This window comes from Hemiscyllium ocellatum, chromosome 2 (assembly GCF_020745735.1).
Source record: "Hemiscyllium ocellatum isolate sHemOce1 chromosome 2, sHemOce1.pat.X.cur, whole genome shotgun sequence".
In the NCBI taxonomy this organism is placed as follows: domain Eukaryota; kingdom Metazoa; phylum Chordata; class Chondrichthyes; order Orectolobiformes; family Hemiscylliidae; genus Hemiscyllium; species Hemiscyllium ocellatum.
Window position 1 is genome coordinate 8,521,351 of NC_083402.1, and position 16,765 is coordinate 8,538,115.

At 43.7% G+C, this 16,765-nt stretch overlaps 1 protein-coding gene across 1 annotated transcript in view; it reads right to left on the reverse strand.

Annotated features, from left to right (window-relative positions):
* Positions 1-16,765, reverse strand: part of LOC132829859 (uncharacterized) — a 51,027-nt gene that overhangs the window by 6,611 nt on the left and 27,651 nt on the right. Inside the window, exons 2-3 of the mRNA XM_060847249.1 lie at positions 11,887-12,270; positions 7,828-8,178 (exon numbers count right to left, since the gene is read on the reverse strand). Coding sequence (XP_060703232.1) covers positions 7,828-8,178; positions 11,887-12,270 — 735 coding nt within the window. The remainder of the gene's footprint in view (positions 1-7,827; positions 8,179-11,886; positions 12,271-16,765) is intronic.

The window sequence follows — 16,765 nt, forward strand, 5'->3', positions numbered from 1 at the left end:
CCAATGCCTCTAGTTCTGAGCTCCCTCCCCCCCACCCGAAAAGACTGTGCCTATTTATCCTATCCATGCTACTCATAATTTTGTAAATCTCTATAATGTCACCCCTCAACCTCCGATGCTGCAGGGAAAACAGCCCCAGTCTACTCAGCCTCTCCCTATAGCTCAAACCCTCCAACCCTGGCCACATCCTTGTAAATCTTTTCTGAACCCTTTCAAGTTCCACAACATCTTTCCCATAGGAAGGAGAACAGAATTGCAAACAATATTCCAACAGTCGCCTAATCAATGTCCTGTACACCCGTAACATGACCTCCCAACTCCTGTACTCAATACTCTGACCAATAAAGGACTGCATACCAAACACCTTCTTCACTATCCTACTTACCTGTAACTCCACTTTCAAGGAGCTATGAACCTGTGCTCCAAGGTCTCTTTGTTCAGCAACATTCCCTAGGACCTTACCATTAAGTGTATACGTCCTGCTAAGATTTGCATTCCCAAAATGCAGCACCTCACATTGATCAGAATTAAACTCCATCTGCCACTTCTCAGTACATTGGCCCATCTAATCAAGGTCTTTGAAACTCGGTACCCAGTTTGGTGATGGAGGCAGAAACCCTCATTTAAAAGGAACCTGGATCTGCTTCTGAATCACTGGAATGTGCCAGGATACACACCAGCAGCTGGACAGTGGGAATAGAATGGATGGCTAGTTTATTCAGCTGGCACAGACACAATGGGCTGAATAGCCTCTTAATGTTTCTATCATTACATTTGCCTCCAGCACTCCAAAACGCAGTACAATCCACATTCAAACCAGCATCTGGATAAAATAATTTTCCATTGGATTTATTAATGTCTCCTAAATTTACAGTCCCTAGTTATGGGCACTCTTTGTCTACTCTATTAAACCTTAAAACTCTATATTAGGGCAACTTTCAGTCTTCTCTCTTCTCAAAGTGACAGCATGTGCATCTTTAATATTTATTGTTAGGTAGAGCTTCTAGTTCTAAACAATTTTTGGGTGTGTTGTATCATATCTACATCTGATTTATATCAGGAGATAGCACTCACAGAGTAGGCAAATACCAGAATTACAATTTTAAACAAATTCTCTCCACTCCCTTTGCTGCTGCTTTTCCTCAGCTCTTTGCATTGTTCCCCTCTCCTCTCCACACCTCTCTCCTCTTCCCTCACCTCTCCACATAGTTCACACACCTCCAATCTCTCCTCACATCTCTGCTCAGCTCTCTGAGCTACATCCTACTGCTGTTCTCATTTCTCCCCTCACTGGTGTCCATTACTCCCCTCACCTTTCCACTCTAGTCGCCTAAATCCTCACCTCCCTGCGTTGCTCCCCATGCCTCAAATTTCTCCTCACACTTCCCTTCAGTTCTCCGCTCTCCTCATTGCTCCCCTTGCCTCTCCTCACTCTCCCCTTGCCTGTCCACGCTCCTCCCTCACCTCTCCATTTCCTCATTGTTCTTCTCACCTTAGATCTCTGCACATTCATTCTACCCCTCAACTCTTCACTTTCCATGATCACCTCATCTCACTGTTCCCCTCAGCTCTCTACTGTCCTCACCTTTTCGCTTGCCAACCTGCTCACCCCTTGTTGGGAAAGTCAATGCACTTTGGTTAATCTTTCAGTGATTTCAATCATTTTATGTCCTGTTGCTATGATCCAATCAAATTTGAATTGTAAAGTATAATCTTTGATTCAGGGATACCACTATTTAATGACTGGTGTTGTGTGTGCACCCTCTGCAGTTACACAGTGGCAAATACAGTTACAGATTTCCCAGAATTGTCAAGTAACTGAAGAGGGACATTTCTACCCTGAGAAAAATGTCCACAAAGCCAGCCTGGAGATATTACCCCTTTGGCTTTACCCCTGTCTTTCCTCAGCTCTCCTTCCCTTCTTGCTTTGCAGAAGATGGATGTTCTCAGAGGTATGGGATCCTCGGAAATGCCAAGTGGAATTTTGCAATTTTGCAACAGTAAAGATGACCATTCTTAACTGGAGCAATCTAATTAGTCCCTCTCCCCTACCCTTCTCCACAGATCTGTAATTTCCTCTGTAATTATTGCAACAAGGTGGACCTCATAGAATCTAAGTTCCCTGATTCGGGCTGTTAATCTGGACCAATCAGGGAGACCAGGCTGACAGATATAAGCTGGAGTGATCTGGGGTGGAGGGTGTTGCACGCAGCGGTCCCCTGTAACTGCAGATTGTGTTGGCTCACAGACTCCTAGCCCAACTGCTTGTTCTGTGGTGCTGTGAAGTCCGTGAACCACGTATATATTGGGTGTGGGCATTTACACTCCCTTTTTGTTTTTCTTAAAAACCTCCTCCTCTGCTTTTGGTTGCATTCAGTCCCACACTTCTGATCTTCGGGCACCCGGTATGGAGGAGGGAGGGCAGGTCTGAAGACCTCCTCGTGGGTCTGCTCCTGGGCCTGGCCGAACTGGCCATAAACAGGTCCAGGCAGCGGGCCGTGGAGGGGGTCGTTAGGGCCGACTGCCTGCCCCTCTTCCGCGGTTACGTTAGGGCCCGGGTGTCCTTGGAGAAGGAGCACGCGGTGTCCACCAACACCCTGGAGTTGTTCAGGGAGACGTGGGCGCCGCAGGGAGTGGAGTGCATCATTTCCCCCTCCAACTCTATTTTGATTTAGTCCCTGCCCTCCCCTTCACTGTTTTGATCACACAGCATTGCCCTTTCATGTGAAGGGCACTGCTCGTCACAGGCCACTCGGGTGTTTTCCTACTTTTCCTGGTGGTGGAAATTAAATAAAGATTTGTGCACTTTATGTCTCTCACTGTGTCTCACAGCTGCACATACACGCCATGGGTGCTGGGGTTAAAAATAATAAGCACTACCGCAGTTAGGTGGTAGTGTGGGGGTTAAAAGAAAAGAAAAAAAGAAAAAGAAAAAAAAAAAATCAGGAGTGCCCGATCAGGCAGCATTGCCCTCTGAGAAGGGCACTGCTTGTCACTGGCCACTCGAAAAAAAAAATAAGCTGGAGTGATCTGGGGTGGAGGGTGTTGCACGCAGCGGTCCCCTGTAACTGCAGATTGTGTTGGTTCACAGACTCCTAGCCCAACTGCTTGTTCTGTGGTGCTGTGAAGTCCGTGAACCACGTATATATTGGGTGTGGGCATTTACACTCCCTTTTTGTTTTTCTTAAAAACCTCCTCCTCTGCTTTTGGTTGCATTCAGTCCCACGCTTCTGATCTTCGGGCACCCGGTATGGAGGAGGGAGGGCAGGTCTGAAGACCTCCTCGTGGGTCTGCTCCTGGGCCTGGCCAAACTGGCCATAAACAGGTCAGCGGGCCGTGGAGGGGGTCGTTAGGGCCAACTGCCTGCCCCTCTTCCACGGTTATGTTAGAGCCCGGGTGTCCTTGGAGAAGGAGCACGCAATGTCCACCAACAACTCCCTGAGTTGTTCAGGGAGAGGTGGGCACCGCAGGGAGTGGAATGAATTATTTCCCCCTCCAACCCTATTTTGATTTAATCCTGCCCTCCCCTTCACTGTTTGATCACGCAGCATTGCCCTTTAATGTGAAGGGCACTGCTTGTCACTGGCACTCGGGTGTTTCCTTTCTTCCTGGTGGCAGAAATTTGAATAAGGATTCATGCACCTTGTGTCATTCACTGTGTCTCACACCTGCACACATACAACATGGGTGCTGGGGAAAATATAAGCACTACTGCAGTTAGGCGGGTGTGGGGGGGTAATGGAAAAAGAAAAAGAAAAAGAAAAACTAGGAGTGTCGGGGAAAAAAGAAAAACAAAAAAAAAGCTGGAGTGTTGCAGGTTCTGTCACACTGGGAGCTGATTCTGAATGAGGCAGTACTAGAGACATGGACTCTTCATGTGTAAATAAAGGGTGACTAGGTAATGAATACCAGCCTCTGTGGAGTTATTTTAATAGTGTGATGATACTCTAGCTTTAAGAGGTGTATTTTGTCCTATTTATTTTTATGAAGTGGGGATGAGACAGAGGTTTGAGTAGAGTCCTTCAAGCCAATAAAGTAAACTGCTTGTGAGGCCTTGGTTTCTTTTTTCTGAAGTTGAAACAATAAAAGCAGCCTGAATGGGTGTAGTCAAGTTTCCACAGAACCAGGACTTTTACTTTGCTTTTAGTAGCTGCTGGGGTTGTGAAACATCTCTCTCTCTTTTGGCTAAACCTAATAATTTGGGTTCTCTTCCTACTACTAGTATTGCATGTGACACAATCTATTTTAAAGACGTTGCCTTTGTGCTAATGGGATGTTACTATATTTAAACATTTAATGAGTAGTTTATTATTTGTAAAGTATTTCAATCGAGCTACAGTAAAGCCAATACTTGTCTTTTATTTTTATTTTGTCTTTTTTTTAGCTGTAGTGAGTGAATAAAGTTTGTTTTGCTTCAAACCTGACTAATCGAATTGCAGCTGGAATGCAATGCCTGGCATTAACTGATAAAATAAGAGAAAATTACTATTCAGGCTACCTCCTTGACATATTTTCAGGGAGTTGGTCTGGTCCATAACAAATTGGGGGCTCTTAATTAGGATCAAAATCTTTAATTCTAGGATGGGATTTGGATTATAGGACTTAATGACAGCGACTGGTAAGCATCAGTGTTTTTTATTTCAAGTATTGAGTTTGGTTGGGTTAAGCAGGACTTGCCTTTAGATTAGATTAGACTTACAGTGTGGAAACAGGCCCTTCGGCCCAACAAGTCCACACCGACCCGCCGAAGCGCAACCCACCCATACATTTATCCCTTACCTAACACTACGGGCAATTTAGCTTGGCCAATTCACCTGACCCGCACATCTTTGGACTGTGGGAGGAAACCGGAGCACCCGGAGGAAACCCACGCAGACACGGGGAGAACGTGCAAACTCCACACAGTCAGTCGCCTGAGTCGGGAATTGAACCCGGGTCTACAGGCGCTGTGAGGCAGCAGTGCTAACCACTGTGCCACCGTGCCGCCCACTGTGCCACCGTGCCGCCCACTGTGCCACCGTGCCGCCTTGTGTCGTAATGGCTCTTTCAGTAGCCAAGCACTTCCTGGAGATGGAAGAAGTCACTTCAGGTGTTTACAGAAAATACGTAAGGCAAAACTTTCAGATTTGGAGTTGCCAATGTCTGTGAGGAAAAGAGAAATAATTGTGGCAATAGTGCAGCATTTACAATTGCCAGTAGTGCAATCAGAATAATTGGAAATGGCTAAAATAATTGAAAAGAAAAGGAAAGGATGTCCCTTGCAGCAGGAAGGGAGGAAAAGAGAGAATAAAGGGGAAAGAGAGAGATTTTGAACTTCGGAGGTAGGAACTGAAAATTCAAAGTCAACTTAAAATGGCAGAGGTAGAATGAAAGATAGAAGTAATGAAAAGGACAGTGATGGAAAGCAATCCCATTGTAGCCAAAGGCTTGGTAGGGATCTGTTTAAGTAAATGCAACCATTCCTTAATTTTGACGGGAAGGATGTTGAAGACTTGTTCATTTCATTTGAGAAAGTGGCTAAACAAATGAAATGACTGGTGACAATGTGGTTATTGTTGATCCAAACAAAGTTGGTAGGTAAAGCTAGTGAAGTATGTGCATCACTATTAAGGTGGGTATCTGATTAGGTAAAATATGCCAGATTGAGTGCATATGAGCCAGTACCAGAAGCCTACAGATAATGTTTTAGGAATCTAAGGAGGGAACCTGGTCAGATGTACATTGAGTTGAAAGGATCAAACAAATTAATTTTGATAGGTGAAGAAGCACACTGAAAATAGATCAAACACATGAGCACCAATAAGCCACCAAATGACATGACCAACTATCATTGGTATCCATACACACAGACGAAGAGAGACACCAGTTCGACTGCAACAATGCATCCATCCTGGGACAGTCTAAACAAAGATACGCTCAGGAATTCCTAAGGGCCTGGTATTCAAACCAGAACTCCATTAACAAACATATCGATTTGGACACCATTTACCAACCTTTCAGATAAAGAACTGGAAGTGATATCACCCACTACAACAGACCAAGACAGATAAATAGAAAGCGGGACATAACACCAACATTTCATCGGAGGCTCACTGATGATACCCAGCACAGTGACAAAATGTCTGAGAACAAACCCACCAGCGCAGAGAGCAAATTTACAACCTGATTCACAACCTGAGCTACAAATCTCAGATAAGCTTGTGAGGTATTTGCACCACAATCAAAGCAGGTTTCTGGGGACTATGATGAAGTGAAAAAGCCAAACAAAGTGCATATCAGCTTTTACCAGAATCTGACTAATAACATTTCAGGAATCTCAGGAGGGAATCTGGTCACATTGGGGTAAGCATTCCTTATACCAAGCCTTTGTTTGGGAATCTTGCCTTGTATGATCCTACCATCCAGGACTGGGCCCAGTATGTAGGAAGAATGTGTTTGTTTTTTCTGGACAGATGACATTGTGACAGATGAAAAGCAATGAGTAATTCTCCTGACAGCATGTGGAGCTGCAGCTTTTTCTGTTATTAGGAACCTAACTTTCCCTGAGGCGCCAGAGACCAAAACCTTTCAAGAATTGACAGACATAGTTAAGGAATATTACAATCCCAAGTCTCCTCTAATTTTATCGTTTTCACTCAGTAATTCAACAAACAGGGGAATCAGTGTCGGGTTGATTAGGTTGAGATGACTGGCAGAAGCATATGACTGGTTTTACTATTAATGAGGTGCTCAGAGATTGGTTGGTATGTGGGATTAATGTTCCCACTGTATAAAAATGCTGACTAGTTAAAGCTCAACTGGACTTCACACAGACACTACAACTGGCTTTATTATTGGGAAATGTGGCAAGTGGAGCATATGAGTTGCTCATGGAACACAAACCCCTGTTTGGTCTGCTCAAGGAGGACGAGGCAGTGGTGCTTTTCACTTTGGGTCGCATTCAGTAATGGGCTCTAATACCAAATGGTGATAATCACAAGTTAGAATACTGTCTGGGGTACATTGGGCAGCCTCCCATTAGCAGATACAACGCTGATAGTATCCCCATTGGAAGAATTTGGAAGAGTCTTAAATTATCTGGACACGTTCCCAGTCACAGCTAACAATATCAGACTCTGGACACAGAATGATTCAATCCTTTCAAAATGAACCAACTGGTGGTGATTGGGGAAATCAGAGGGCTGTCACTAATAGAAATGAAACATGTTTGGACCCAGACAGTAGAGAATGGTTATTGTTATAGAGTAGACAAGTGGGGGGGGGGGGGGGGCTGGAAGAACACAGCAAGCCAGGCAGCATCAGGAAGCAGCGAAGTCAATGTTTCGGGTGATTTCTCCACCTCCTGATGTTTCCTGGTTTGCTGCATCCTTCCAGGTTCCTGCTTGTCAATCTTGGATTCCAGCATTAGTAGCTTTTTTTTTATCTCTACCCAATATTGTTATGGGGAGCAGGGGGTGATTGTCCCAAGAAAAGGTTATGGCTCAATGCTGACTAAACACTACTAGGGTCATCGAGGAGTATCCAAAATGATAATGTCAGTGAAAGCTATGCCTGGTGGCCAGGTGTGGATGCATTAATGGGGCATTGCTCTGTGTGCCAACAAGGACAACAATTACTCCAGCAGCGCCCCCATACCCTTGGGAATGGGCTGGATAAGCCTTAGACTCAGTTGTACACCAATTCTGCAGGTCCTGTGGAGAGAAACAGGATGAATGTTTTTGTCCAATGACTTTCACTAGAAAACTAAATCATTAAAAGTTCAGAGAATTAGTTGCACCCTCACTGTCCACCATCTACAGAGTGAAGAATATGTGAATAGTTTCTTACCAGGTATGATCTGTAGCTGAGTCTCTTTCTGGATCAGATACTGAGAATCAGGTTTTGACCTGTATTCCACCAGACACAGGTAAGTGTGATTGTCCCTCACACTCAGCTGGTTTATCCTGGTCGAGGCGTTTCCCTCGTCTGGGTTCCCAATGAGCTCGTACCGATTTCCACCGTGTCCAGTTGTCCAAGTTCCCTGTGATTGGGCTGTAAATGTAACGATGTGTTGGTAGGGCTCCTTCCTCATCCAAGTAACAGTGGTCAGGGTGTGGGAGTCCCAGCTCCTGAAGATACAGGGTAAAGTAACTGAATCTCCCTCTGTCCCAGTCACCACTGAGACATTTCCCTGAGTAGCTGAGGAAGGACAAACATCAGAATGGGTGAGGTCAATATGCAGACATTCTGGATTGGATTTGTTTCATTTATTTCACCTTCACAATAAAATGAGTAGTTAAGAAAGTCTTATTGTGGTGCAGTGATAGTATCCCTAACACTAGATAGGGAAGTCTGGATTCAAGTCCCACCTGCTCCAGGTATTATAGAAGATTATAAAATCACTGCAGTGCGAAAAGAGGCCATTCAGCCCATCGAGTCTGCACCAACTGTCTGAAGAGCAATCCATTCACGTGTAGAACTCCACCCAATTCCAATAACCTCACATGGTTAATAACCATGGTTAATTCGCCTGGTCTGCACATCCCTGGACACTACGAGGCAATTTCCCATGGTCAATCTACCTCACCTGCACATCTTTTGACTTGGGAAGCAACTGGAGCATCCAGCAGAAACCCATACAGACATGGGGAGAACGTGTTAACTCCATACAGTCCCCAAGGCTAGAATCGAACCCAGGCCCCTCGTGCTGTGAGGCAGCAATGCCACAGGTTGATCAGAAAACTGATTAATTTTTTTTTAAATGAGTAGTTGAGAACTCCATTATTATTTATCATATGTTATAGAAAATATCAGCAAAACTAACCCATTCAATCCACTGTCCCATTCAATGTGAACATGCCTGATCACTCAACTCAGAAACCTGTTCCCGCCTTCTCTTTATGCCCTTTGATTCCTTTAGCCCTAAGAACTATACCTAACTCCTTCTTAAAACATTCAATATTTTGACCTCCCCACTTTCTGTGTTTGAGAATTCCACAGCCTCAGCACACCCTGAGTGGAGATTTTTCTCCTCACTTCAGTCCGAATTGCCCTATGCCGTATCCTTAGACTGTGATCCCTGGTTCTAAACTTTTCAGTTATCGGGAACATCTTTCCGCATTTACTCTGCCTACTCCTGTAATCTATCTTTTCACCTCAGTCCTGCCATTCCAGAAGTCAGTCTATGTTGCACTCCCTCTGTGGTCAGAACTTCCTTCCTCAGATAAGGAAATCAAAACTGCACTCAATGCTCCAGGTGCAGTTTCACCAAAGCTCAATACACCTATAGCAAGACATCCCTGCTCCTGTATTCAAATCCTTTCATTATGCAGTACAGCCTGCTACACTGGCATGCTTACTTTCAGTGACTGGTGTACAAGGACACTCAACTCTCATTGCACTTCTTCCCAGTCTGTCACCACTCGTATAAACTGCCGTCCTGTTTTGCTACCACAGTGGATGACCTCACATTTATCCACATGGTACTTCATCTGCCATGCACCTGCCCACTCATTTAACTTGTCCAAATCACACTAAAACATTTCTGCCTTCTCTTCACAGTTCAGCCTCCCACCCATCGTTATGCTGTCGGAAAATGTGGAGGTATGGCATGTAGTTTCCTTATCTGAATGATTAATATATCTTGTGAAGAGCTAAGGTCCATACTGAAATAACTCCAGAGAGGCAGGTATCCCATCACCAAGTCACCCTGTACTCACACGTGGAGAGTCCTTGACACTGATCCAGGTCCCTCAGAGCCAGCTCTCAGAGTGAACCTCTGACACGCCTGTTTATGTCTGTCAGCCAGGACTCCCTGATTGCACCATATTAACTGCCTCAATCTGGGAACTCATATTCTATAAGGTCCGCCTGGCTGAACTCCTTATGATCACTGCATTGATCGCTGTGGTGCCCCACTAGTCAAAGGCTGCTACTCAAATAAAAGCCCAATCTAATCATAATTTGTTGTTTCCTGTCTGCCAAAAGAGGTGATGGCCTAATAGAATTATTGCTAGGCTATTAATCCTGAGACCTCAGGTAATGCTCAGGGGATCTGGTTTTTGATTCCTGCCATTGCAGATGGTGATATTTTAATCCAATAAAAAACTGGAATTAAGAGTTTAATGATGACCATGAAATCATTTCTTTGTACAAATTCACTGGCACGTTTACTGCAATACAAGTTCAGAACTATTTCACTGCTTGTGAAGTGCTGAGTCGTGCAAATTATATGTTAGAAACTTCATTTATCGTATGTGGCATCATTTGTTTAGAAAGGATTTCATGTTCATCCTAAACAACTACATAGCATTTCAGAGGACAGTTAGAATTAACTACATTGCTGTGGGTCTGGAGTCACAAGTAGGCCAGAACAGGTAAGGAAGGGAGATTTCCTTCCCTAAAAGACATCAGTGAACCTAATTGGTTTTTATGGGTGAAAGTGAGGACTGCAGATGTTGGAGATCAGAGTCTAAATTAGAGTGGTGCTAGAAAAGCACAGCAGATTAGGCAGCATCCGAGCAGCAGGGAAATCAACGTTTCGGACAAAAGCCCTTCATCAGGAAAGAGGCAGGGAGCTTCTGGGGTGGAGAGATAAAAGGGATGGTGGTGGGGCTGGAGAGAAGGTAGCTAAGAGTATAATAGGTAGGTGGAAGTGGGGTTGAAGGTGATAGGTCGGACAGGAGGGTGAAGCAGATTGGTGGGAAAGAACATTAGCATGTAGGACAGGTCATGAGGATGGTGCTGAACTGGCAGGTTGGAATTGGGGTAAAGTGGTGGGGTGGGGAGATGAGGAAACTGGTGAAGTCCACATTGATGCCCTGGGTTTGAAGTGTTCTGAGGCAGAAGATCAGGCGTTCTTCCTCCAGGCGTCGGGTGGTCAGGGATCGGCGGTGGAGAAGGCCTAGGACAGAGTGGGAGGGGGAGTTGAAATGTTTGGCCATGGGGCGGTGGGTCTGATTGGTGTGGGTGCCCCGGAGATGTTAGTTAAAGCGCTCTGCGAGAAGGCGTCCAGTCTCCCCAGTGTAAAGGAGACCGCATTGGGAGCAATGGATACAATAAATGACATTGGTGGATGTGCAGGTGAATCTTCGATGGATGTGGAAGGCTCCTTTGGGGCCTTGGATGGAGGTGAGGGAAGAGGTGTGGGTGCAAGTTTTGCAATTTTTACGGTGGCAGGGATTGGTTTTTACGATAATCGATGATAGTTTCATGATCACTATCGCTTGATTTATTGATTTGATTTGATTTATTGTTGTCACATGTTCCAATTTGTTTTGTGTGCTCTACAGGCAGATCGTGCCATGCAAGCTGCATCACGTAGTAGAACTTAGTGCAGAATACATTCCTCCAGCACAGTGAGGGAGCAAGGAAAGAGACAGTGAGACCAACATTAACATTTGGACCTCCATTCAAATGTCTGATAACAGCAGGGAAGAAGCTGTTGTTGAATCTGTTCATACATGTATTGAAATGTTTACATCTTCTGCCCAATGTAACCAAAGTGGGAGGGGTCATTGATTATGTTGGTTGCTTCCTGTGGCACTGAGGAGTATAGATGGGGTCAGTGGATGGAAGGCCAGTTTGTGTGATGGGTTGGACTATGTTAACGACTCTCTGTAGTTTCTTGTGGTCTTGGGAAAGCAGTTACCATGTCATGCTTTCTGAGATGTTTCTTATGTTGCATTAATTAAAAATTAGTCTGAGTATTTGTGGAAATGCTGAATTTCCTTAGCCTTCTGAGGAAGTAAAGATATTGCTATGCTTTCTTGTCACTTGCATCAAAATTAGTAGACCAGGACAGATTGTTAGTAATTGTCACTCCCAGAAACTAGACATTCAGATCAGGTAGAGCATGGCCCCATTGAGCTGTCAGGGCAGCAACACCATCCAAACATTGTTCCTCACCTTCCACTTCCAGACCTGTTCCTCTCCGAGTTCCAAACTTGCCAATATTGAGCTCCACACGACACCGATAGGAACCAGCATCCTCCTGGCTCAGTCCCTCCATCATTATTGAGAGATCGTTGTTGCTGAAGTTCCCCACAAATCTGAATCGATTCCCACCGTCCCGCTGTCTCACATTCTCACACAGCTCACCCTGGGAATGGTCTGGACCGGGATATGGACACTTAAAGATTTCACCTTTTTTAAATTTTTTCCATATGACAGAGCCGGTGAGTGTGAGGTGAGTGTCAGGGTGGGTGAAGCTGCAGGGTAAGACAGTGAAGCTTCCTTCCTCAGCCCTCACATCATCTGCGATTGTCATTGACCAACCCTTATTAGAAACCACTGTGAAGTGGGGGGGGGGAGAGAGAGAGAGGATATGAACACAGCACAGGGACAGACAACAATGTTTTCAGAAAATAAATTGTAAAACTATGGCTGAAATCTTTTGAGGAATATCATTCACTTTGGCAGTGCTGTTCTCTGGCTCAGACTTCTAATCTCAGCCTCATCAAAAATACAGAGTATAACTTAAATCAAAGCTTTCCTTTAGAGCACTGGATCACACAAACCGCTCCACCTATTTACAGCTCTGGCCAGGGACTTAAGTTTCATTCACAAACACACTGAAAATCTTTGAGACATTTGAATGGCTTCTGAGGGTGTTTACAAATGAGTGCACAGATGAATATATAGCTATTGAAGTGGGTAGAGTAAATGTGTGAAGTGGGCAAGGAGGTAAGTTGGCTGGAGTTAATGGGTCGTGCGCCATTCAGTAGGGGGGCAGTTGGTAGCATTACCCAGCAGCAACAAGGGTGAGATTGCAATTTGGAAATGTGAGGCTATCAGCATGATGGGAGCAACAAGGGAGCTAACATAAGGAGGAAAAATATATTAAGGAGCGAAATTCATGAAGGGAAGGTTGGGAGGGTGTAGAGGGAATTGCATGATGGAGTCCAATCAGGTCAGGTGGAGTCAGATGTTGTCACACATAGTGAGGGAGGTTAAATAAATGATTAAAAAAAAAATCCCCAAGGGAAGAGTAACCAAAACATCATAGAATTTACCATTCAGTTTGAGAATGAGAAACTGTGCTAACGTTAAATAAGAGTACTTATATGGGAATAGGGCAGAGTTGGTGGGAGTGGATGCAGAAAGTAATTTAGCAGAAAAGATGATTGAGAAACAATAACAGGTGTTTAAAAACATTGCTCATGACCAACAATAAAGATATCCCCAGTGAAAAAGAAGGATTCTAGAAAGCTTACTGTTATTGTTGGCAGGTTGGATAAAGGAAAACCCAAAAGCTTTCTGTAGGCATATCAGGAATAAAAGAATGACTAGAGAAAGATAAGGGCCAATCAAGGAATGTTGTGTATGGAGTCCGAGGAGATGGAGAAGTGCTAAATGACTAGGTTTTGTCAGTTTCACACTGGAAAAAGAAAATGTTGTTGAGGAGAATACTGAGATACAGGCTACTAGACTAGATGGCATTGACATTCACAAAGAGGAGATGTTAGTAATTCTGGAAAGTGTGAAAATAGATAAGTCCCCTGGGACAGATGGAATTTATCCTAGGATTCTCTGGGAAGGAGATTGCAGAGCCTTTGATTTTGACCTTTATGTCGCCATTGTCTACAGGAATAGTGCCAGAAGACTGGAGGATAGCAAATGTTGTCCCCCTGTTCAAGAAGGGGAGTAGAGACAACCCTGGTAATTATAGGCCAGTGAGCCTTTCTTCAGTTGTTGGTAAAGTGTTGGAAAGGTTTATAAGAGATCAGATTTATAATCATCTAGAGAGGAATATGTTGATTATGGATAGTCAACACAGATTTGTGAAGGGTAAGTCATGCCTCACAAACCTTATTGAGTTCTTTGAGAAGGTGGATGAGGGTAAAGCAGTTGATGTGGTGTATATGGATTTCAGTAAGGTATTTAATAAGGTTCCCCACAGTAGACGATTGTACAAAATACAGATGCATGTGATTGAGGGTGATTTAGCGGCTTGGATCAGAACTTGGCTAGCTGAAAGAAGACAGAGGGTGATGGTTGATGGGAAATATTCATCCTGGAGTTCAGTTTCTAGTGGTGTACCACAAGTATCTGTTGTGGGGCTACTGCTGTTTGTCATTTTTATAAATTATCTGGATGAGGGTGTAGAAGGATGGGTTAGTAGATTTGTGGATGACACAAAGATTAGTGGAGTTGTGGACAGTACTGAAGGATTGGGATAAGCTGCAGACCTGTGCTGAGAGGTGGCAAATGGAATTTAATGCGGAAAAGTGCGAGGTGAATCAGTTTGGAAGGAGGAACAGGAATAAAGAATAAAGGTCTAATGGTAAGATTCTTGGTAGTGCAGATGAGCAAAGAGATCTCGATGTCCATGTACATAGATTCCTGAAAGTGGCCGCCCAGGTTGATTGGGTTTATGGAGGAAAGGTCTTATGAGGAAAGGCTGAGGGACTTGAAGCTGAGTTTGTTAGAGAATAGAAGGTTGAGAGGTGACTTAATCGAGACATACAAGATAAGAATTAGGTTAGATAGGGTGGACAGTGAGAGCCTTTTTCCTCGGATGGTGATGGCTAGCGCGAGGGGACATAGCTTTAAATTGAGGGGTGATAGATACAGGACAGATGTCAGAGATAGTTTTTTACTCAGAGAGTGGTAGGAGGCATGGATCGCATTGCCAGCAACAATAGTAGAATTGCTAACTTTAAGGGCATTTAAATGGTCATTGGATAGACATATGGACGAAAATGGAATAGTGTCAGATAGGTGGGCTTCAGATTGGTTTGACAGGTTGGTGCAACATCGAGGGCCGAAGGGCCTGTACTGTGCTCTAATGTTCTATGTTCTATGTTAACCAGGGAAGTTATGCATAATATCAAATTGAAAGAAAAAAGATACAATGTGGAAAAGATTAATTTTAAATCTCAGGATTGGCAAAGTGTTAAAAGCCAACAAAAGATAATCAAAAGAAATATAGGGAGAGAGAAAATAAACTATGAAAGCAGGCTAGCAAGTAACATCAACACAGACAGTAAGAGCTTCTTTAAGTATATACAAAGGAAGAGAGAGTCAATGTGAACTTAGGCCCCTTAGATGACTATGGTGGGGAAATAGTAATGGAGAACTAGGAAGTGGCAAAAGAGTAGAACTTTAATCTCCACAGACAGTAATAGCATTCCAAAACTATAACAACTATGCTTAGAGAAAAATATATTTGAGAAACTGAGTCTCAAGACCTATTTATCTCCTGGACCTTTTTTTAAAATTCCTTCAGAGGATGAGGATGTCACTGGCTAGGCCAGCATTTATTGCCCATCCTTAGTAGCCCAGTGGGCAGCTCAGCATGAACCACATTGCTGTGGATCTGAAGTCACATGTAGGCCAGACCAGGTAAGGATGGCAGTTTCCTTCCCTAAACAACATTGGTGAACCAGATGGGTCTTTCAGACAATTAGCAATGTATTCATGTTCATAATTAGAGAGTCTTCATTCCAGACTTTCTTCGCTGAATTCAAATTCCATCATCCGCCATAAGACAATCCACCAACTAGGTAATTGCCTCCTAATGGGTTGCATCCAAAACATTTTAGCTAAAGTAACTGCAGAGACAGGTACAGATAGTAATCCTTCAAGAATCTTAAGATTCTTGAACTGTCCCAGAGGTTTGGGCTACCACTAATGTAAAACATTTATACAAGGAGTGATGGAGAAAAACAATCAGGTAACCAAAGATCAGGAAGCTTAATGTCTGTTTTTGGGAATATGTCAGAGTATTATGAAGTATGTAATAGTGTGTTATCAACAAGCAGAGTCAACATGGCTTCATGAAGGGAAAATCTGATTTTTTTTAAGGAGGTAACAAGCAGCATAGATAAAGGAGAAGCAGTGGATATAATATATTGGGATTTCCAAAAGACATCCATTACCAAGGTAACAGATGATCCCATAATGTTGGCATTGGTATACCAGCATGGGTAGAGGATTGGCTAACTAATTGAAGACAGAGAATTGATGAAACAGTATTTTTAGAATAGCAAACTGTAACTAGTGGAGAGCCCCAGGGAAGATAAGAACAGGAGGAGATCATTTAGCCCCTTGAGTCTGCACCGTCACCCAATGTGAACATGCCTGATCTATGGCATAATTCCATATGTCTGCCATTCCTCATATCCCTTGATACCTCTGCTGAACAAAACATCATCTATCTCAGATTTAAAATTGATAACTGATTGATTGGCTACTGCCATTTGTGGAAGAGAGTTCCAAACAACTACCGTCCTTTGTCTATAGAAGTGCTTTCTATGATCCCTCACAAACAGTCTGGCTTTAACTTTCAGATGTGTCCCCATTTCTAGAATCTCCCACCAGTGGAAACAGTTTATCTTTATCTACCATGTTTTTTTTTTGTTAATATCTTGACAACTATGATTAGATCACTTCTAAATTCTAGAGAAAACAGAAAAAATTGTATAATTTCCCAGTATTTGGCCCATATCCCTCTAAACCCTTCTTATTCAAATACCCATCCAGATGCCTGTTAAAGGTTATAATTGTACCAGCCTCCACCCACCTCTCCTCTGGCAGCTCATTCCATACACACACCACCCTCTGCATGAGAACGTTGTCCATTAGGTCCCTTTTAAATCTTTCTCCTCTCACCTTAAATCTATGCTCTCTAGTTCTGAACTCCATTACGCTGGGGAAAAGACCTTGACTAGCCACCCTATCTATGCCCCTCATGATTTTATAAACCCCTATAGGGTCACCCCTCAGCCTCCAACACTAGGGAAAACAGCCCCAAATTATTCAGCCTCTCCCGAGAGCTCAAACC